This window comes from Dermacentor albipictus, chromosome 2 (assembly GCF_038994185.2).
Source record: "Dermacentor albipictus isolate Rhodes 1998 colony chromosome 2, USDA_Dalb.pri_finalv2, whole genome shotgun sequence".
Lineage (NCBI taxonomy): Eukaryota > Metazoa > Arthropoda > Arachnida > Ixodida > Ixodidae > Dermacentor > Dermacentor albipictus.
The window spans coordinates 158,339,006-158,362,901 of NC_091822.1; the positions used below are offsets into that span (position 1 = coordinate 158,339,006).

The 23,896-nt window shown below is 48.4% G+C and overlaps 1 protein-coding gene across 1 annotated transcript in view; it reads right to left on the reverse strand.

Moving 5' to 3' along the window:
- The window catches only part of LOC135897458 (uncharacterized), a 269,543-nt gene that overhangs the window by 6,628 nt on the left and 239,019 nt on the right, over nucleotides 1-23,896 (reverse strand). Inside the window, exons 4-8 of the mRNA XM_065426073.2 lie at nucleotides 12,261-12,497; nucleotides 10,262-10,480; nucleotides 5,275-5,492; nucleotides 3,400-3,596; nucleotides 1,696-1,850 (exon numbers count right to left, since the gene is read on the reverse strand). Of these exons, the coding sequence (XP_065282145.2) occupies nucleotides 1,696-1,850; nucleotides 3,400-3,596; nucleotides 5,275-5,492; nucleotides 10,262-10,480; nucleotides 12,261-12,497 (1,026 nt within the window). The remainder of the gene's footprint in view (nucleotides 1-1,695; nucleotides 1,851-3,399; nucleotides 3,597-5,274; nucleotides 5,493-10,261; nucleotides 10,481-12,260; nucleotides 12,498-23,896) is intronic.

The following is a 23,896-nucleotide window of genomic DNA, read 5'->3' on the forward strand; positions in this document are numbered from 1 at the left end:
TTTTGCAATATATACAAGCACATAGAAACGGACAGATGCTTATTGCTTCGCATTTACTGAACGGCATGTCAATGCGCTGAATTGATCTTCAACTCAGCGTGCAGGAACATTGGTTAACAAAAAAGTTCTGCGTAAATCTGCAAGGCGATCGCAGTTTTGCCCGAAAGGCAAAGTATCGATTGTAATATCAAATTAGTAGACACGCATACGAAGTAAGGATAGTAGCTTTATCGACCGTATAAACTTGTAAACATTCGCTTAGCAACTAAATTAACGAGCATGGTGCCATAGCGCACAGACAAACACGAACACATCGCGCTCGATGAAAGCGGACACTCGCTGTCAAAACGCTGGCGTGAGGATGTGCGGCAGCAGCAGCGAGCGAAGCGATCTTCGTGCTGTCTGTCGCTTCAACGCAAACTGAGCGGCGAGAAGGCGGCACACGCAAAGCTACGACCCGTCGGTCCACCTAGGCTCCGCCCCCCAAGCAGATCGCTTTCAATATGAAGCCCGCGCGCGGCCAGTTGCTGCCGAAGTGCAACGCTACCTCCTCTCCCCCTTGCCGCGTGCGCGACAGCAGACGGCGCGCTTCCTGTCCGCTTTCCTCGCTTGCGCGCGCGACATTGAGCCGCCATCGTCGGCTCACCCTTGCACGCTTTGACTCGCACGTGCAGCGTACGGCGCGCGGCGATGGTGTTATCGACCTTGGTCTTTATACGGAACATCACAGCGATGGCAAAAACGTGCCTGGAATGTCCATATAGTTGTTATCGCAATAAAAATAATAAAAAAGAAAATTTGAAACATTGGTACAACGCCTGCGTCTTGGTACTGCATTCACTAAACACTTCTTGTACAGGATAAAACGTGTCTCTAGTCCACAGTGTTCTTGTGGCCATGCAGACGAAGATGTGCATCATCTTCTCCTCGAGTGCACTAAATACAATCCACAAAGAACGGTACTGCAAGCAAGTTTGTTGATATTAGACACAAGACCATTCATTGTAAAAAAAATGCTTGGCCCATGGCCAACTGCGGGCCTTCAAAAAAGAGCGCTTCTTGTTCTGAAAAAGTTTTTAGAGGAGACCAACATTTTGGGAAAATATTAGGTATAAGATGATCCGAATGCGCTAAATGAGTAACATAAACGTTGTTCGTGATTCATAATTGGTTTATGTGGCGTTCGCAACTTTTATGCAATATGTATAATTCTGTTCTGTACTTGCAGTGCATTACATGTGTTGTGTGTTATGGCTGTTCTAAATATCTGACTTTATATATGCGTACGTGGACTGACCTAATGCACAGAACTTCGCGACTCATGTACTGTTGGACTGTATATTTTTTATTCATCCAGTGTTCTACTGAGTGCCATATTTCGTGTCGCTATTCTCCCTTTTTACGCAAATTTGTTTCCTTTGCCAAGTGACAAGGAGTAGCCGGTGCCACCATAAGGGCGCCAACCTCTCCTAATATTCATTTCAATAAAAAAAATTGTCATCCACCCGTAAGTAGCTATACGAAGCTGCAAGTGTCCATGGAAGAAAACTTCACTTCTGTAGCTGCATTGTTAACCGAAGCTAAGCCATTAAACTCTGCCGGTCGCCGCGCGAATGTGCAGCGTGACTGCGCACACAGACCCCGAGTTAAGCGGAATCGTACGCAATAAATTTTATGTAACTGCGGCGGGCGTACCATGAGCGGCTGCTGTTGTTCGCGAGTGAGCTGCGACGGGCAGAGAGGCAGCGAGGTTTGAGAGCGTAGGCCACCGGAGCTCTTCGGTAAATCAGGTCCCGCGTCAGGTTCCGGCTCCGGGTCTGGTTCCGGACCTTCTGTCGACGACGAAGAACCTGCGCGATCGCGACCGTCGGTAGGTCGCGAGGAACAGCAGGATTGTTGAGACTGGGATGAACAAGCAATCAACGCCAACCATTCTTGGCGTCACAAGAAAACGAAATGACACGTACGTTTTTTAAAGGACTATAGCGTTGTAACAAATTCAAACTTATTATATATTTCTTGCTTTAAATGAAGGTCCTCGAAATCCTAAAAGAAATACTGTAAAGTTTCGTAGCTAGCCTTCTTTTACGAGGCAGCTTTGAAGATAAGGTCCTAGCTGACTCCACACGGTTTTGACGTATCAGGTATCTGGGTAGCTCCTAACCAATACCCAGCAAAAAAAAAAAAAAAAAAACTCGACCTTTTCGCGATTACGGTGAATCCTGGCTATAGTCGCAAATGATATCACAATGTAGGTTCTCAATGATTCCAGAAGAGAGAATTAGTCGCAGAGTAGGTGAAGTTCAGGGTTCGTGCGTAATTATGCAAAAAAGAAGTGAGGCGTGCAGACAGGACACAAGAGGAGCACGCCTCACTTCTTTTTTGCGTAATGAATCCTTACCAACTAGCTCAGCTTTCTGTCGTTCTAAGCTTCGTGCGTAATTAGCGCCACTACAGTCGAAAATTAACCACATCGTACTATACGCCTGTAAAGGGTGCACCTCCTTAGATAAGATCATAGTGAGGCAAAGCCACCATACGAGATACTTTCGGGAAATCGGCGCGTTAGCTTGGATTAAACAAGGCACTAGTCTTTGGAAGGTGACTTCGCCAGTGCCCAAAAGCGACAATTAGTCGCAGAATTGGTAAAACTAACGATACCAGACTTAATTAGCGCCAATATCGTCGAACATTAGCAGAACTGGACCATATGCTGCACACAACTGTGGGATCGCCCTACCTGGCCTTTTGGACCAAGAAAAGGAAAAATAAAGATAAAAAGAAATAAGAGGGCCAACGAATTTCCGACGTTAAAGACGACAAGGTCGATGCGACCTGAGTGACTGACGAACATGAAAAAGATAGAAGCTAAATATGTGTAATGAACATTTAATCATAAAATCATTTAAATCACCATGCACGTCGACCTTGTCTTCTTTGGCGTCGGCACTATAGTTTGACTCTCTTTCTTTATTGGTTTCATTTCCCAGGAGGTATACGCGTCATGACGTCACGACGCACTTCTAAGTAGGTCACGTGGGACCAGGGCATTCCGACTTTTGGCACTCGCTCCGGCGCGATCGACAGAAATCTCCGTCACGGCAGAAATTTGTGTCGTGACGCTAGGTTTTAAAAGATGAAGCGCCGACAGTGACGGCATAATAGGAAGAAACAAAGACAGGATAAGGCGCTTTTAGCGCCTTGTCCTGTCTTTGTTGTTTCCTCGTGTGCCGTCACTGTTGGCGCTTCATCTTTTAAAACCTATGCACCAACTAGCCCTACAACGTGTTTTACTCTGACGCTAGGAACACGTCCGGACATGCGACAATGCTTTCCAGTCTGTTTTTCTTATTTCGTCGGCTTGGGGGGGGGGGGGTGCGCTTCTTTGAGGCGACTCACTGGCGGTCCTGCGCCCGTTGGAAGGCGACGAGGGTCTTCCCCCGGCGCCCTGGGCGCTGCTCAGACTGACGGTGCGCTGGTGCTCGTCCGTGACCCGGATCCTGGGCGCCAGCGCCTCCTCCCACGCCCCGCGCATGGGCACGCCGCTGGCCGTGTAGCTGCGGGGCATGGAGCGACCGGCCGCGCCGCTGCCGGACCTGGTGTGGACGGAGCACGCGTTGACGGCGGGGCGGCGTCGCTTAAGGGACGGCGCTGGTCTCGGCTTTGAAAGCTTCGACTTTTTTATTTTTATTTGGCAGCTCTTCTACGAAGATAAATTTAGTGCGTAGAGAGCTGGTCGAGGTGTCATAGATTCACTGCTGAACTGCAGCTCCTACACAGAATACGAGAGATACGGGCAAAGGGGAACAAACGAACGCCAAGTCGCAGCGTTCTGTTCGTTATTTTTTTGGGGGGGTGGGGTGGAAACTATCATACAATTGTACAGCAACTATATATATATATATATACAAGGGCTCGATTTTGAGTAGTCATGTCCATATAAACACAACAGACAAAGAAGGGGGAAATGGAAATGGACGAAATGATAACGTACCGCCGTTGGTAGCCGAACCCATAACCTCAGCAACACGCGTGCGTTGCAATACCGAATTTGTGCTACGGCGACGGCTACCAATCTGTCCACTAACTTGAGTACTTATAGGTTTCCTAGCATGACCTTTTTCACACTAATTCATCGTTAGAGCAGATAGGAGAAATTGAAATGCCGCGCTGCCATGCTGCCGGGAGGTGAGCTTCGCTGCCAACGTTGACACTCTTTCCTTTTCTCTCGGCTAACATCAGTACACAAGCTTTTCTTGCCTCCCTTCTCCCATACTGGTGCCGAGGAGCCACGTCACATTTACGTCAAGAGCCCCGGCAATTTATTATTATCATTATTATTATCATCATCAACATTATTATTATTATTATTATTATTATTATTATTATTATTATTATTATTATTATTATTATTATACTCTTCCTCTTCTACCGAAATCACTTGTCACGTTCCTCTTTTACCGGGGTCACGTGTCATAATCAGTCACGTCGCCGGCAGTGCGCGTTACGTAGAAGCATTTTCTTTTTTTTTGCGTGCCACGTTAACTCGTGTCTAGGAACGGGGATCGCTCGAAGGCAAGGGCGAGCGGGCATCCTTGAGAAAATCCAGCCACTTTTCGTGCCGCGCCAGCCGCTTGACACTTTGCGGACACGATTGCCACTGTGTGAGACGTGCGCCGAGCTTGCAGGGTGCTTGCAGATGTCCAAATCCGGCGAGGGGCCTCTTAAGACACACCAGGTAGGTAAATAATAATAATAATAATAATAATAATAATAATAATAATAATAATAATAATAATAATAATAATAATAATAATAATAATAATAATAATAATAATAATAATAATAATAATTGTTGTCATCTTACAATAATCGTACTTCAGAAGGCAGGCCCGTCAAAGCCAAGGAAGTGGCTTGCGTGACTTGTCCCGGCATGTCGGCAAACAAAGTCAAAAATGGCAACATGTACAGAAATGAAAAGCTCGTGAAGTTTATCACAAAAATGAAACAGAAACTCAGCTGAAATCAGTGACAAAAGAAATACAAGAAACAAGAAATAATAACAACAACAACAACAATAATAATAATAGTAATAATGAGCTTGGTGGCCCGTGTCACCACGTGATGTCGAAAGTGACGCTCGCATCGTCGTGCGTAATCATCACCGTCGTTCACAGTCGCTGCCTTCAGTGACGCCCGCATATATACGAGACACGTCGCCGGGAGCGCAGCCGACTCTCCAGGCGGCAGAGTCATTCGGAGTCGCGCACCGACCTTTCGAGCGTTCCCAGCGCCATGATGCCCTTGTTGTCGTAGCAGGCGGAAGAGGCCGCGACCTCGGTGGCGGCGTCTCCGGGCCCTTGCGGAGGCAGGAACAGCAGCATGGGCAGCTGGGAGATGGACTGCTGCAGCCGCAGGCAGGAGCAGACGCACGACGAGCACAGGAACAGGCCCCAGGCAGTGAAGGAGAGCTGTGTGAACAGCCACACCACCTGCGGCGCACGGCGAATTGATGTGGTCAGGGTGCTGCAGGGGTGCTGCAAGGGTGCTGCAAGGGTGCTGCAAGGGTGCTGCATACTGGACCGTATCTGTCCTATACGCCGACACCCACACACATGTCCGCCCTGCGCTAATCCATGCGCAGCTATCTTACAGCAACTACTGGAGGGAACTCCCAGGGCTAACATCTACATGAGCTGCAAGCAGGGCGGCTCAAAGATTAAATTAAGGAATTCTAAGTACCAAAACCACTTTCTGATTATGAGGCACGCCGCAATGCATGACTCCGGAAATTTCGACCACCTAGGGTTCTTTAACGTACACCTAAATTTAGATACACGGGTGTTTTCGCATTTCGCCCCCATCGAAATGCTGCCGCAGTGGCCGGGATTCGATCCCGCGACCTCGTGCTCAGCAGCCCAACGCCACAGCCACGGAGCAACCGCGGCGGGTTAGGGCGACTCAGAGCCAGCATGGGAATGATGGCTAGCGCCCACATGGATTCGCCTCAACTTCGATCGTCCTTCTAGCTTCAAACGACCTTGAATTTCTGAAAATTGCCAATTTTTCGACAAAAGAGCGCGTTATAAACGTAACAGTGCGGCGATATTATGCGTGTGCGCAGAAGTGCGTTGCCTCTTTGATTGATTGATTGATTGATTGATTGATTGATTGATTGATTGATTGATTGATTGATCGATTGATTGAATGATTGATTGAAGGCGTACATGCCTGACAAAGGTCCCCGCCTCCACGTACAGGTCACGCAACGGTTCTCACGTATTTACAATAATAATGGTCTTCTACTCAAACAGGCGCTAAAAAAATGCAACTCAATGTTGGCGTCTGTGTGACCCAACACTTGTCTGACTTAACCGGCGGAGCGGCAGCGGTAGTGGATGGCACGCGCACGTGGCCAGAACGTCTGAAGCCAACAAGCACGAAGATTACTCAGATCCACGCATACTAACCATCATTTCATGATGGATGAACGATCACAACGCCATATAGTTACCTTTGGTAAAGTTTGCAGGAAACTGTGCGCCCTTGACAGAGCCAATTTCTGCCACATTGTCGGGGTTGCCACCTTGTAAGCTCTGACGGGTTCACGGGATGGCAATACGCCCTGTCATTGGCTCAAAACTCAAGCGTGGAGGAATTTAACGTCATGGCGAAATTTCGGCATGGCAGTGTTGAAACTAGCAACCCTGCATGGTCAACGATAGCGTACGGATTAACTAGTTCGCGCAAAAGCTCAACAACGGCTACAGTGACTATTAAAAATGTAGATGGTCTTTAGATTGCCTTTAGGACTAAATAGTATTACTACGGAGCCGAGACATGCATGTATAGGCTCCCTAAGCATTAGGCTTTCGTTGCATGCGGTTTTAGCAAGCGACCCCCAATGCCGAGACCGTAATGACAGATATTTTGCATGAAAACACATAATTTGAGGCATATTTGTCTATATATATATATATATATATATATATATATATATATATATATATATATATATAGCTTGTGGAGTTGTTATTCTAAAGGATATGAAGGAATCGCAAAAATGATTCTGTAGTTTGTTTTATAATAATCTCGCTTGTAATGAACATTAGATATGAAAACGAAATGTGCAGATTAGCCAGAGAAAGTTAGGAGGCTTTTCAAGGTATGATGTGTTAGTCCTGCTTTACACATTTGGCTCCATTGGCAATGCAAACATTTCCTGCGTCCTGAAATATGCGGACCCATGTTTACAAATAAGCACCCCTCTTAGTGTCTGCGGTGTGTGATTCCTTATAACCGCCTTGTTAATGTGCGAAAATGCATGAGTTACGCACGCGCTCGCATTCACCCGCATGTGCGCTGTGGTAGTTTGTGAACCAGGATAGTGGTGAGCCCGCGAACGGCAGATGTATGCCAATGAGAACAACCTCTACATCAAAGCGAAGCTGTATGAGCGACTCCTCGCCCTCTTCAGAGGCCCTAAGGGTCTGTTTGTTAGCAGTTATTATGACGATTCAACGCCAGTCGCTGCCTTCACGGTATTACCACTCCATGGTCATACGGTAGCTACGCGGCTTGCACACAAGCGGCATTGCTGAACAACGCCACCAGCTTTCACAGCCGCAGCCGTACGATATCTTAGATGAGCTCCAACGTAGACGCGGTGGAATGCGATGGGAGAAGCAACAATTACGGATTACTGGCAAAAAAAGAAAAACTTGGAAAGAAAATTTTTGAAGTGTCCTATGGTTCGTTAGCGGGCCTCAGTGTTTTGAGAATGTCGTACGATTCCACCGCGAGCGCCGCATCGAGAGGTGGAAGGAGGAGAGACAGCGGAAAGCACAGAGGAAGAAAAAAAAATATCTGTGGATCCTACATGGCCGCGGGAATTTAAGCGATGTTTTCGTTGATGTTATCAAACAGCGCACTTCCTGCTTAGCGACCGTTTGCGAGACCGCAGGACCTGGTTGAGTACTCAATTTCACTGGGAACGGACTCGCTCAACATAAACCGGTGGCGCTCGATATTCGTCTTCAGAATTGGCCCATATTCTCGAACGGAAAATTACTCTTAAGGGACAAGAAAGAGCAAAACAGAAATGTCGCAGTTTCGTCCGAAAGGCTAAGCTTCAATTGCGATAGCAAATTAGTAGACAGCTATACGAAGTAAGGATAGTAGTTTTATCGGCCGCATAAAAGTTGAAACATTCCCTTGCTAACTAAATTAATATGCACGGTGTCAGCTCGCAAGGGCAAACATAAACACATCACACACGATATGACCGCGGGCATTCGCTGTCAAAGCGCTGGCGTGAGGAAGGGCGGCAGCAGCAGCGAGCGAACTGAATGGCGAGAACACAGCACACACAAAGGCGTGAGCCGTCTGCAGATCGCTTTCAACGTAGGGTGAGCGCGACCACCCTAAGTACGCAGTTGCTGCCGGTGTAGGACGCCGCCTCTCCCCTTCCTCCCACGTTTCCACTCAGCTCTCCTCCCTTCCGCGCGTAAAATTGAGCCGCGATCCCGGGCTCCCTTCGCGCGCTCGCACTCGCGCATACAGCATACGGCGCGCGACGACGGTGTTATCGCCCTTTAATTTAATACAGAACATGACGGCGACGGAGAAAACGTGCCTGGAGTGTCGATATAATTGTTCTCGCAATAAATTTTCGCCCCTATTAAAATGCGGCCGCCGCGGCCAGGTTCATACGTGTGGCTTCGAGCTCAGTGGTACAATGCTATAGACACTGTGCTTTCACAGTGGGTACTGTAGCCTTTTTTGAAGACTGCTTTGCCTTATTGTGAACATTTTCTCTTGACTGCATATATATGCTGTGCATATTGACAAAAGTCGTCGAGTGGTCTATTTAAGTTCATCAGTTGTGGTTGATCACTTAGCCGTTACTAGGGCGTTCGCAGAAAGTCATTAGACATTGCTCTAGAACAGTGCAAAACCACAACTCCGCGGGATGTCTTGATACCATCAATATATATTTCGCAGAAAAACATGAACGTGCACTTTTTGTATAGGCTGCCTTAGTAAGCTTGTGTCACAGCAGTAGAGGGGGAGGAAGGGGTAGTTCATGAAAGGGAAAAAGTGTCGTCCACCGTCCACCGTAACGTATAGCACGAAACTACAATTTTTTTTTTTCATTTCACGAACCTTCCTCCACCTTGCGGCATTCTGGAGTACTGATTTGCCAGAAATGTGTTCAAAGCCATCCGTTTTTTGGGGCACATCCCTACCGCGCTTTATTCAATTCCTGGGACAAAGCCTTTTAGTTCCTTCAGCCTGACTATACGCCTCGTGCTCGGAGCCAAATTTCACGACATAAACTACACTGCTAATCGATCGCGAACGCGCACCATAAACGTAACGTATCCAGACTTGCGTCTGTCCGTTGCGAACGAATTCACATCAGTCACTGCGCCGTCGGCGTTCATTATGCACGCGAGACAAAAAAATTGGCTGAAGGCTTAACTTGGTTAAGCCAGGAAGATTGCGAAAGCAATACCCTTGGTTGCGCCTTGATTCGGCTGATGGTGTGGACATGGTTGCCCTTTGTTAAACTTATGGCTATACATCATCCGACATAGCGCAAGGCAGCGCGCCGACCACTGCGAGGAGCCGAGCTGTAGCCCCATTTGTCCTCCTAGCGTGACGTCACACCAGCGAGCGCCCTCTCTCGGTAGCGCCGCAGCAGCGGCGCGCAAGGCTTCACCTCCACCATCGATGCCGCGAGCTGGGGCCCTGTCTCTCGGTCTGGCGTGACGTCACACGGTCACGTGACGCGCAGCTGTGTAAAGAGGCGCCACGACCACCGATGGGCCGAAAGTGCGAGCAGTATTGCTTTCGCAATAAAAAACTATACGCGGCGCTTGGCTCTTTTGCATCCGCGATGTGGCAGCAGCGCGTTCATGACTCCAGGGAACTTCCGGTCAGCCAACTTCGACAGTCCAGTTAGCCAAGAAAAAAGAAGTATTTTGTCGCATAGTATACTCCAGGCACATATTCTTGGTCTTTTCAGATATAAGGAACGTGCGCTGAACATCAAACTCATGTAGGGGCTTTTTTTGTACTACAATTCACCTGTCAAACGTTCCAACTCTGCAGCAAAACTGGTGCCAGCATGGAGGGTCCTATAAGTTTATAGGCTATTGTAACATATGCCGCTAATGAGTGCTTAACTGAAAGTGTTCTGGGAACTCTGTTTGTAAGCATGAAAAGCGTCTATACGCGGATGGGCGTCCACACTGACCCTGAACGAGTTCTGCATGGCCCAGAAGAGGTCCGAGGCGATGGCGAGGCAGAAGTGAAAGACGACGACGAGCGAGACGCACGTCTCGTCACCGACGCGTGCGGGACTGGGCTTGGCCTGCGTGAGCTGCACGAAGGCCAGCTGGAGCAGCGAGAAGGCCGACAGCAGGCACGGGAAGGCCAGGTCCCACAGCATGGCCAACATCACGCTAGGCATCAGCTGCGAAGTCGCCAGTCCGCTTTAGATGTACTGTTAGATGCAATTCACATATTTGTTACTCGTTTTTCTTTGCTGAGTTACCGCGTTGTAAACTTGATAGTTTCGTTTTCTGAAAATTTTCAATTTTTGCCGCTTTTATGCGACCACCACGGACTGTGCCCGGACACTCGTGAGCTACTAAAGGCTTAAGCCTTAAAAACATAATCCCAGTTCTTGTGGTCATCGGCGACGTAGGTGGACAGCGTCTCAGCTATTGCCTTTTTCAAGCACTAGATTAAGCAATCAGTTTGCGACCCGACGTCGTATGCCTTGCAAACTTAAAAGCTACAATTCGTAGATTTCAATATGTGCCACAATGCAAGTAATTAGAATGTTAATTAACAATTTTTGATAATTATTTAGATATGCATTTTGATTTCTTGTGCATGTAGTGTCCACCACATTGAGCAATCCAGCTCATGCACAACAATTACGCTATTTCCCGCGATCGGGCCGGCAGACTAGATCTGTCAGTCCCGTCGTGGGATTAGTCAGGTGCGCGTTTTATCGCGCTTTGCTGGACCAAATAAAAGTTTATTCACTCACTCACTCACTCACTCACTCACTCACTCACTCACTCACTCACTCACTCACTCACTCACTCACTCACTCACTCACTCACTCACTCACTCACTCACTCACTCACTCACTCACTCACTCACTCACTCACTCACTCACTCACTCACTCACTCACTCACTCACTCACTCACTCACTCACTCACTCACTCACACTCAGACTCTCTCAGACTCACTCACTCACTCACTCACTCACTCACTCACTCACTCACTCACTCACTCACTCACTCACTCACTCACTCACTCACTCACTCACTCACCCACATGCAGTGTTAAAAAAATTTGTATGTATGTACGTATGTATGTATTTTTTTGAGCAGCGAGAAGGCCGACAGCAGGCACGGGAAGGCCAGGTCCCACAGCATGGCCAACATCACGCTAGGCATGAGCTGCGAAGTCGCCAGTCCGACGACCGCGACAACGGGTTCTTTCACAAGTGCACGCACTTTCGAACGCCCAATACGTTTGTGCCAAAGAAACGTAATTACGCGATGACGGTGTACTACAGTATAGTTTCACAGAACGAGGTTTCGGAAAGCCCCAGGCATAACCCTCTTAGAAGTATACGGTCACTCAGTGGTATACGGGGTGCTCAACCAGTATGAATGTGTACACATATAGCTTGCAACGGAGCATCACCTAAACGTATTATGTTGATCACACGCAATCAAGGACTTATGATTAGAGGACACAAAATAATGATATAAAGTTAAGCTGCATGAGTCAATCACGCTTCTGTAAAATAGCAAAACGCGTGTAGCAATGTTCAACACACCGAAGTGAAATGGTGCCACGCTGAGTACACAGAGGGTTTGCGCGAAAATCAATGCTCGTGTTTTATTTAGCTGCTGTTTATTTTTTGCCGCCACCTGGCAGAACTGGCAAAGACAAGGCAAAGTACTGCGTAAAACATCGATAACCGTAGTTCTGTCAGAGTACTTCAGCATGCGGAACTTGGCTAGACGGTGGAACTGTTTAGAAGCGCTTTAGCAGTGACCAGAGATCTACATTGGCGATTTATTTTTGCACATATGGTGGTGCCAGTCGGGCGCACAAACGTGTTTACACACCGTGCGCCTTGAAGGGGGCTTCACGAAAAGTCAACGACGCACTACATAGTAGGTGCGGTCGTCGAGATGTATACGCAGGCGTCCGGACGGCTCACCTGCCTGGAACCGTACGGGTCGAGGAACAGGCACAAGCAGCGCGTCAGGCCGAGCACCATCAGGAAGACGTTGAGGGTGGAGAGGTGCGGCCTCGCCGACAGCCTGGCCCGCAGGCCGAGCGCCGTCAGGAAGGCGGTGACGGCCAGCCCGAGGAAGAGGCAGGCCAGACCGTACGCGTGCACGGGCCACAGCCACTGCACGCGCTGCCGCAGCTCGGCCCAGTCCGGAGACGCCACCTGCGCGCGGCGCGTGCATATATAATTAGGCGCGCTTGTTTCGATGCGTAGTGCGTGCGCTGAAACCGGGGTTGAATGAATGAATGAATGAATGAATGAATGAATGAATGAATGAATGAATGAATGAATGAATGAATGAATGAATGAATTTCGGAGTTTTACGAGCCGAAACCACGGTTTGATTATGAGGCACGCCCGTCTTGGAAGACTCCGGATTAATTTTGACCACCTGGGGATCTTGAACGTGCCCCCAATGACACGGGCGTTTTTCTTTTCTTTTTTTTTCTGCATTTCGCCTCCATCGAAATGCGTTCGCCTCCATCGAAATGTGCCCTTCTTCGTTCGACGTCCTGTCTTTGTGCGCGCAAAAGTTTATGAAGAGCCGTGGACGGGATTCGATTCCGTGACCTCCTGCTTAGCAACACCGAAGGCGCTAAGTCACCGGTGGCGGGTGTACCGGGGCTCATATACAAGGTTTAATTGGCAAGCATGTGGCGAGCTGGCTTAAGCCGGTACGAATTCGTTAGATATGTTATGCCGGTACGAATTCGTTAGATATGTTTAGCGCGAACAACATCAACAGCAACAATAAGAACGTCGTAACGTGACTAGAGGGGGATTATTCAACTATCGGAGGTCCTTGTTCCTTTCTTCTGTAACAAGGACTTCTATAGTCCTACTGCGAATAACATGGGATCTCAAAGTATGAATCTCAATAAACGAGTGGTCTCAAGTCTAATACAAAAGGAGCACCAGTAGTACTTTTTTTGTTTCTGTATACGAAATGACTTGTTCTCTAATAAAGGTATCTGCTTCTACAACGAGGAACGCGGTTCTTCCAGGGACGTTAAAGAATGGACCTCAGAGAACAAGGGGCCTTCACGAATAAAGACATCTAGTCTCTACAACAAACAAGCATCTGTAGTCCTTGCAGTGTTCGTCTCCACTGAAGCGTCTACAAAGTCAGTCAACTCTCTGGAGTGATGAGTGCCGGTTTTGAGGACGACAAGATCGTGTTCTTTCGGCCTACCAACGCGCGTTTTAACTACCATTTACTCCGGTCGTCGGGGCTCGGACGTTGGTCGTAGTTCGGATTGCAGGACAACACGCTAGCGCGGAACTTGAGTGTATTTACCTGTGTCTGCGCACTTTCTACCAAAAGCCCTGTTTAGCTGTCGTGTTGCGCTGCGCCGGTCACGCATGTGTAACACTTACGAATGAGCTGAGGGGAGGTTTTCGTTTGCGAAACCCACTCACTTACTTGTACTCACTCAATCACTCACCCTCTCAACCTGACACGCGTCTTTAGGAAAAAGAAATGTATTGCCTCCAAATGCACTTCGGCGTACAGCTTTCAGAGAAAATCGCAGCGCAACGGCCGAAGTACAAAACAAATAAGCGTGTTCGCTCTCTTGCTCTTTGTTGAATGAACCGGAACTGAGGAGGGGGGGGGGGGGCGCTTCGGATGTAGTGCACGGAATTGTCAAAATTATGGGGTTTAACGTGCCAAAACCACTTTCTGATTGTGAGGCACGCCGTAGTGGAGGACTCCGGAAATTTCGACCACCTGGGGTTCTTTATAACGCGCACCTAAATCTAAGCGCGCGGTTGTTTTCGCATTTCGCCCCCATCGAAATGCAGCCGCCGCGGCAGTGATCCGATCCCGCGACCTCGTGCTCAGCAGCCTAATGCACGGAATTGTTAAGATCCATCTAGGGTAGCAGCTGAAAGCCTGCGTCGGCTCACTGACACGACGAAAAAAAAATGACTTCATAACGGGGGCAACGGGGGGCATGCGTGAGTATACGAAAAAGGATACGTTACGCGCATACGCTGCGTTGATGTGTTGTCCTTTGTTAGCTCCCGGACATACGTGGCCTCCGAGCAAAAACAAAAAGCGCTTCTGTTGCTCGGGGTGCCCGCACGCGAAACCCGCTGTTGCATGCGTGCCGTATGCGCTCCGGGGTGGCGTGATTGTCCGTGGGCGGTGTGCGGAAGAAGACGAAAAGGCGAAGGGGGGCAGCCCTTCGGAGCCCGGAGAGGCGCACACAGAGGCGCGACGGAAATGAACGGGGACGTGCTGTTGTTGGCATAAGGAGCGAGAGACTGCGGCCCTTGAAAAAAACGGGGCTCTGCTCGGTGCTTCTCCGCGACGACGTGCACAGGGGGCTTCGATGTGCCGTTACACGCCGAGGGTAAAGGACGCTAACCCAAAGCCCCCTCCGCGTGCAAGATCTCTGAACGCGGTTAGGCGATCACCCCACGCCCAGTGTGTTTCTTGTTGCTGTATTTCTGTTGTAGTGTCCCGATCCGGCAGATCCGATGCCCCGCTCTCGGGGGCGGAGGCGGCGGCCACATAATGAGCGGCGGCTCGGCGTGTGAGACCTCGAGACGTGCAAGACGTACTTCTTTTTTATGTTCTCTCTTTTTTTAAAGGTAGCATACGCTGTAAAAAATACGGCCATTTCTTTAAAAAGAATAAATTTTGACAGGCCACCGGCGTCGTACCGACAAGATGTTGCTGTCGTCACGGATATAGGGAAGAGACGGACAAGGAGTGCGAGAAGAGAAACAATTTCTCGTGGCAATAATTACGCTCTTCGATTGGCCTCCATGTGGAGTTAGGGTTAGGGTTAGGGTTGCAAAACCGCCCCGAATTTAGAGGGAAAGTCCCGACTTTGGAGTAAAAGTCAAGAGTCCCGAATTGACCTAGTCGGGACGACCAAATGTCCCGTCTTTATTTCTCTCCACTTAGTAGCAATGAGTACAATAAGGTAAATCAGATTTGTCTTCTGTTGCATCGTGATAAAGGTTAAAAAAATTAAATTATATTATGAGGTTTTTACGTTCCAAAAACACTTTCTGATTATGAGGCGTGCCGTAGTGGAGGACTCCGGAAATTTCGATCACCTGGTGTTCTTTAACGTGCACCTAAATCTTAGTACAAGGGTGTTTTCGCATTTCGCCCCCATCGAAATGCGGCCGCCGTAGCCGGAGTTCGATCGCGCGACCTCGTGCTCAGCAGCCCAACTCCATAGGCATCGTCATGAACGTAAAGGCGGTTTTGTTTCTGCCGTGGTTGTAGCTCTGCTGCAGGCCCTGACCGTTCACGGTGTACTTCTGTCTGTATACTGGCATCCGCGTTAGCCAGCCAACCACTGCACCTTTCTTGGTGTAGATCTCGACATGGGTTACCAAAGATTTTGTTTAGCTTTGCTGGAATTTTCTGAACAAATCTGAACAAATCTGAACAAAGTTGAATAAAGTTGAACAAAGTTGAACGTAGTTGAACGTAGTCATCGCCAGCCTCTCTTCCACTCCCCCCCCCCTCTCCCTCCAGCATTTGTTGGAATTTTTCGAACAATGTTGAACAAATTTGAACAAAGTTGAACGAAGTCATCGCCAGCCTCTCTTCCACCCCCTCCCCTTTTTCCCCCAGCATTTGTTGGAATTTTTCGAACAATGTTGAACAAATTTGAACAAAGTTGAACGAAGTCATCGCCAGCCTCTATTCCTACCCCCCCCCCCCCTTTTTTTTTCTCCAGCATTTGTTGGAATTTTTCGAAGAAAGTTGAACAAGTTGAACAAATGTGAACAAAGGTGAACAAAGTTGAACGAAGTCATCACCAGCCTCTCCTCCCGCCACCTCTTTTTTCCCTCAGCAATCGTCCGAATGTCAGAGGACTCGCACTGCTGTATTTGTCTCCATCTCGCGTTACACGCGGAACTCATTTAGGCGTCCGACTGTCGCTCGACGAGCATCCCTTTCAAAGGCGCAACTAGCATCCTGCCAAGCCTGCCGGGCAGAGGTAGGACACGCTGCCACATGCAATATAGCGGGCCGAGGTGTTCGCAGAGTAATTAAGCCTCGCAAGCCAGCTTGATTGCAAAAATGCACGCAGTGAAGTGAGTCCTGCGTCCGGCCATTTACTTCGCTGTCCTCGTCTTCCTGCCTTCGTGCCGGGCCCTTTATTGCGTGCTGCTGCCCGCGGGCACGTTCCACGGACGCCGTCGTCTGGCGTTTAGAGAGTAGGTTCATCATTGCCCGAAACGTTCTAGACGTCTGAGCTTCGCTAATGCTCCCTAATGTAGATATCATTTGATCTGACAATTGATTCAGCGTAGCCCAGACGTACTATAGACGTCCAGGCTGTACGCTAAAGGTAATATGATGTAGAGTTGTAGCATTTCCTGCGCATTCTTTTAGCACTCTCTGTACTACAGAACTGCAGCATTTGGTAAAACTGTATCTGAAACGTTTTAGCAAAATTAGCGTACGTACGAGAGAGTTTAACATGTTAGAGGTCTTTTAAAGTTATAGTTATAGCTTTAGAATATACACTAGCACATTAGAGAACACCGTAAATCTAAAATCTATGTGAAATCTCTAACCCGTACGTATACTTGGCGTCACTACAATACATGTAGTTTAGCCCAGGCGTATTCGACGCCAACATTATGCTAAGGCTGTAACGAAGAGCTTTGGCGTATACACTGGAACATTCTCGTACAAAGTTTCGGCATATTGGGATGCGAAACAGTTGTGGTGTTTAGAGAGTTTCAGAACCATATGAGAATATTAACAGAATAATCGCATAATATAAACACGTGAGAGAGTTATATAGCATTCGCGCTTGAAATCTTTTTAAAAGGCTAAAGATGCGAACAGCACCGTTGGCTACTTTATGCTTAACTGAAAGGCGTAAAACTCCAGCTCCAACGGCCTATATGCTGGCGTAAAGGTGTCTGCTGCCACGCGGTCGCTAAGAATGTGTTTATGTACAATTCATCTTGGTAAGGAGGTGCATAAAAACGTTCATTAGCGCGATGCGATGTCATACGATGTCGCCATCGGAGCTACTGTTTCCAGGTACGTCCTCCTGTATCCCGGAAACACGCATAAACATCACAAAGATGTGCCGGCGTAGTTGTCAAATACACTACCTACACATTAAAATGAACCCAACATGAGTGGAATCGATATTTCAGGAACTACACAACGAAACCTTAGAATTCATTTTTTTTCCTCAGCGTATATAAATCATTTCCACTTGAGATGCGAACCACCACGTCACTTTCATTGCTTTCGATGGGCGTTAGTTTTAGGGTCAGTCTACGCCTTTTTGTCAAGTTATTTTTCTCTCTCTTCTTTTTTTTTTGCCACCTTGTTGATATGTGCTTCCAAATTTAGTGGAGAGCATGTAGGAAAGAGAGCACAGGAGAGGTCCCGGCTGTCCCGGATGTGCTCAAGAGAGTGCGGCGGAAGTCACGTGGTGTTTTTCGCAAAGGAGCACTTGGAGTGGTGTGCCAAACATCAACGTTGCCATAGCAACCGACCTCCTGAAGCTCACGCTGCTGCTCTCGGCCTCTGAAAAGTGAGATAACATTCGTCGGTCCTTATCTCTCGCTGCACATTCTGGTCGCAAAGCAAGCTGTCTTCGGAGTGTGGTGTCTAAGCTTGAGAGTTGTCTTCTGGCTGTGTGAGTGTGAGTGTCATCCAGCTACGGACACGCTCAAGTAATCACAGCGCCGGTCGTTGTCGTCTTTTTCAAAGTGTCCCGGAAAAAGAGAGGAGGGCGTCTGTTCCGATAAAACTATTACAGAAGTTTCGTAGGATTTGTTCTGAAGCGCACTGGCAGCACACACTTCCCGCGTCTTGTGGCAATGCAAGCTCAAAGCTCGCGCCTATCTGCTCCGGCGAGCTGATTGGAGGCGCAAAGGGAGATGGCACACCAACATGGCTGCACTTCCGGCTTCAAAAACGTGACGTCAAGGCCTCTCCTCTCTTGTTTCTTTCCTCCGTGGCGGAGTGTTTCGCGCTGGCTGCTATGGCCGATTCTACTGAAGATTGTATTGCGTTAACCACTACAGGTTCTTGTCAAGCAGCTCTTAGGGGCGGCTTTTACCTACTGCCTCCTTCATCTTTTTGATGGAAAAATAAATTCTATTGTATTGCATCGTTGCCGCCGCATTCACTGCACGGGCAAGGAAAAAGAAATCGACAAATTCGACCGGCGCGAATTTTCTCGGGAGGCACGATTAGTACACCTCGTGCAGTATTCAGGTGTCACTTGGCAAGAAATATTACTGAAAGCGTTGACCAACGAAGAAGGGGAAAAAATGTGTTACCGTATAGCTGCCGGCCGTTTTTGCCTACAGGTGGTGGTGGTAACAACTTTATTAACAATCCGGCAAATTCGTGGCCTGGGCCTAGGCCGCCCCCGAGGAGGTCCGGAGATCCTGTCTCCTCGCCGCCTCACGGGCTTGCTGGATGGCCCATAGTTGATTTTCGAGGTTTACAGCGCCTCTTTCTTTTACACGCGGTGTCGCATAGTCGCCACTCATTTCCGCCGTCGTTCTACATTATGCTCACTGCAGGACAAAGGCTTCTCCCAGTGGTCTTTAATCCCCTTGTCTTGTGCCAACTGAATCAATCCAACGGCTTCGAAATACCTCAATTCACCGCATTACCTACATATTCTTTTACGCGAGGTATTTCCTGGCCCTGAATTGACACAGTCTGTTCACTGTTCTGATTGAATATCATAACACCTGATTTTTAACGCTAAATTTCAGACCTAAATCCTCGCCTTCCTGTCCGCAGATATTAGTAAGACGTTGCATATCACTTTGCTTGCCAGCTAGCAACATAATTTCGTCCGCATGAAACAAACTTGCAAGCTGACTCTGAACGTCGTCGACCGAGCTTCCCTTCTCGTGGCACCAATTCTGTAATTAATAGGCGACCGCTTGTCCACGCCCTGACCAAAGCACACCAACTAGAACATTGGCCATCCCTGACTTCCCTTTAATCCACACCGCTGTTCCTCTGTCTTTAAAACGATACACTCATATTTTTTTTTCATGACATCCAAATACCAGCGCGTAAAAAGGAAGAAACGAACGTAAAATAGACACACACAGCTGTTAAGAACAGAGTAACGAGAGGTACGCGGAGGCATACACAGCTCTGGTTGCTTTGTATGTCTCCGTGTATCTCTCGCTGCTCTGTTAACTCTTCAAACATGTCTTTAGTTTTAAAACACGCAGCATGTCTATCAACTCATACATCTTCGAGGTACTAAACGAAAGCTGTCTAATAGCGAAGTACTTTCTAATAACGCCCGGGAAAATCCTGCGGCAAAAACCCACGCGTTTCGGACGGTTTCGCTGTAAGCATATGCAGGGCATTGCGCGTGACATTCATCTGAGGTGTGCTTGCCGGAGTCGCCTACGCCCGGCCGCCTCACGCATATGCAATGCGACTGGAGATAGGTCGTATACTGACGACAAGGGTTACCGAATGCGAGCGAGGCCTTAATAGGAACTGTGAAAGAGATCGCCTTGACCTACAGGGGGGCTTCAAAACTGCATTGCAGAGGAAATCGAGAAAAAAAAAACACTGAATGAAAACAGAGTGAATTCTTGAATGCACGTCACATTTTCTTTTAAAAGGTTTAGATGAAGGCTGAAGGAGGTGTGGCAATGGAAACTAAAATTGTTTCGGGGCTGTCAGGGAAGAGATGAGAGAGAGAGGAAGAAATAACGACGGAAAAGTATGAACAATGGCCGCCGTCACCGATCATCAAGGTGACACGACTGGTGAATTCCCTTCTACTATTTTTTTGTAATGTCGTATTTATTACGTTCAATTGCGAAGCGCTGCTCGTAATCCATTGCATGTTTTATGCCCAGAATGGTCACCAAGACGGAGTACATGCGGACGCTTTATTGCAGCGCAATGTATTGTAGTTATGTTCATGGACTTTGGTTGTGCTTTATATTTAACTAGGCGGCCAATTTGTGGCACTTCCTGAATCTTTTATCGACCTAAGCCTGAGTACGCGGTCGCGAACAAGCTTTCTAGAGGTTCAAGTACGTGTGCCGGGCGCCAGAAAAAAACGAAACGCTCCAAATGCGTTTCACTGTCACACCTAGCTAAGGTCGTGACGGTTGCGCTGTTGGGCCCTTCAGTTGCGCTTTTCTTGCAGAAATTAACGGAATTTATTTTGCTATGCAAATATCAACAGTGTATGCTTTTTGTATGTTTGGAACCGGTTACGAACTTCTCAAATGACGGGCTTCGTTAGTTGAATCACGTAGGACTGGTTGTGTGACTGTTTTGGTTAAAACGCTATTAAGTCTACTTTTTGTAATTGCTCTCGCAATTGCTACCTGTAGTCACATTGAAATGCATGCCTCCGCGGTAAAAGCAGTATCGAGGAAGTCTCTTAGTTATTGAGGCTTCCATACATTTAAGAAACTCCGAACGCATTTTCTAAAACACCCCGTGCATTGCCACAACGCTGTCAGCTCTCGTTGTCATAACTCGTACTGCTTTTTTTTCTTCGTTCCCGCGCTTCCAAGCTCGTTGCATAGTTGTAAGACAGAAGCGGTTTATCTCAAGCTGACTTTTTCTTCCTCCCTCAAGTAAGTTTGTCTCTTGCCGTCTTGCTTATTCGACGTTAAAGGGGCACAAAGAGAACAATGATAAATTACTTTAGACGTGTAAAGTCTCATTTCGAAACTAAATTGCCGTTAATTTTGTTGGGAAAGGGATGACTACGTATATGCTAGTAGACGAATTAAAGGCCCAGCTTTCTTTCTTTGAATTTCGCCTGCCAACCTCAGTGCCGGTACGTCTATGTGACGTCACAGATTTCAGGGCGTATGTTTTTTTCTGTGTGTGCTCAGTTGGGCCGTTTCGGCGCAGTAACAGTTTTCAAAACTTGCCGGGCTGACTGTCTGCTTTCATTAGAGCGCAATACTATCATTCTTCACCGACAACCACTTGACTGGACCCAAGCTGACGCTGACAAAATCTGTGACGTCAGTGCGGGCTGGTGCGGAAATTTCAGAGAGGCGTCGCCACCCGCCCTTTTTTTTTCTTTTGAGTTTTCTGAGCTTATAGTAAAAGCTCTAAGATTATAAAGTCAATTTTTTTAGAACTGAGTTGACTTAGTTGCAATTTCGAAACTTTTCGGACAATGACCGAAACCTGAGAGGGCAGGACGACCCGCACTCCATTCGTTGGTCACCTCGTCGTCTACGCACTTTCTTGGTACGTGGTCACGGCATCGTCATTCAACACGTGATACATTTTTTTTAGAAGATGTGACGCTGGCGCATTCGATCGGCTCTGTATATGTGGTGTATAGGAGTCTCAGATTTCGAGCTCGCTCAGGGCGCCCGGTCGCCCAACCGCGTTGTGCCCGTCTCCTCACTTGTGACGCTGCGTCACGTCAATCAAGAGCGGGTGAAAAAAAAGAGCGAGCAACAATTGAAGGAAGGTATATAAGAAGGCATAATTTCTTTCACTGGCGAAGCCGTCGTTGCGTTTACGCACGTCGAGCCTTGACCTCTCGTTTCGGCCGTGGTTTCCGGTTTGTTTTTTCTTTTTTTTTCGCCGAAGTCTCTCGGCGTAGTGAGCAGCCCCCTCGACCACCTGTGGCAAAAGGGGTCGTTCTCCTCATAACCTTTGAAACGTTTGCGCAAGTTTAGCGGCGTGGTTGGAAGTGGCCCCTCTTATAGTTGTGGAAACAAACAACTCACTTCGTCTCAACCGCACTCTCCAGCTAAGCGAACGTGCTGGTCTTGGCGAAAGGGCAGGGGGGGGGGGGGGCATTACTCGACCATTCTTGCTGCTACTAAACATGCTGCAGACTCACCGCTCGTGCGTCAGGCTCGCGTTACGTCGCCTCCTTTTTGTTTCAAGTTCATCTTTCTGTTTCTAGTTGATTTGTGCTTCAGTCAGCAAGTTGATTGTATGTATCCCTGTCACGTCAACGACATTGTGGGCGTGGTTTGAGGCTAAGCATTCCCTTAAACAACTTAGGTGATCGCTCTGGCTACCTTCGCTCTGTTAAGGCGACAAGAAAGAGGAATTTTGATGAATAAACGAATAAGGCGTTCAGTTCATCAACATGTGCTCTTAGAAAAAAAGTTTAAAAAGTTATGGGGCTTCACGTGCAAAAACGGCGATCTGATTATGAGGCACGTCGTAGAGGAGGACTCCGTAAATCTAGAGCACCTGGGGTTCTTTAACGTGCACCTAAATCTAAGTACACGGGTGCTTTCGCATTTCGCCCCCATCGAAATGCGGCCGCCGTGGCCGCGATTCAATCCCGCGACCTCTTGTTGAGCACCAGAACACCATAGCCACTAAGCAACCATGGCGGGTAGTTTACTTCAACAAAAGACGATATAACCTTTCTCTATGATATAACACTGAGCCACACTGGCATCCAACTATGCAGCATTACTCGGTAACAGCGTTGTTGCAGCGGACAGCTACGACCGTGCCACGAAGATACCAGTTTCTACAACCTCCATATTTTTCACGGTAAACTACGCAAATTACTTCCCACCCTTATTTGAGTCTTTGTTATTTCTCAAGATTTACGTATCGGCGTTATGTAGTTTTGTCCAAAGCATAAATCTGTTATATGAATGAGAAAAAGTAACTGTTCATTGTTAGTAAAAAAAAATTGGCGGACGCTTAAGCTCGTGGGGACTGCGTTGCCCATTTCGTTGCGGCGCCATAGGGCAGCACGTCTTGGGCATAGGAACCGCATCACGGCGAGGTCGCTTTCGAACTTCGCGCGATGGCGAGGGCGTCGAACAGCAGCGGGACCGTAAAACACTTGCTGCCGTCCGCCCCCGAATGATTCAGGGGCTCGCCCGATTGGTCTGTTTGGGCGGGAAGCCGCGTTCCGTCTCTCATGCATGGCGGCCCAAGCCGACCGGGCCGGGAGCGCAAACGCGGGGGGAGAAGCTCTCGGACTCGCTAGCGAAACGGTGCATACTGAATTTCCGATTCTCTACGGGCGAGACTGCAAGTTCTGCCCGCCGGACACGCCCAACACCTTGCGCCATATGGTGCTTGGATGCAGGAATAATCGAGAAGCACCACCATCATCATCGCCACCAGGCGATAACATGCAGAAAGAGGCGGATTCAGAAGAAGAATTGGAAGACCAGTCGGAGGCTCTGCTGGTGACGCAAGACCCTGACAGCCAGCTGCGGTTGGTGAACAGGGCTCGGGCGGCGGCAGCGAGCCATGGCTACCTGGACTGAGGAGGCCAACTCAGTCCTTTGGGCTCAAGAAGCCTGGTCTCACAATAAAGTTTATTTCTCTCTCTCTCTCCCGGTCACCCCTTTGGCTGGCCGGTCCTGCCGAAGATCCCAGACCCGAGGCGGGTGCACACCTATTCGCTGCTCCTGTTCGGGAGGCCACGCCGAAGAGACGCGGCTCACTTCACGTGCGCGGTCGTACTGCGCCGAGCCGCCCGCGGTGCCCTCATCGTGGGGAAGACTCCGGTAACTTCCACATGGTGTGGGCATGTCAGATGAATCCTTCCCTTCCCATCAACCCTTCCCCCAGTAGAAAGGCATTGGAG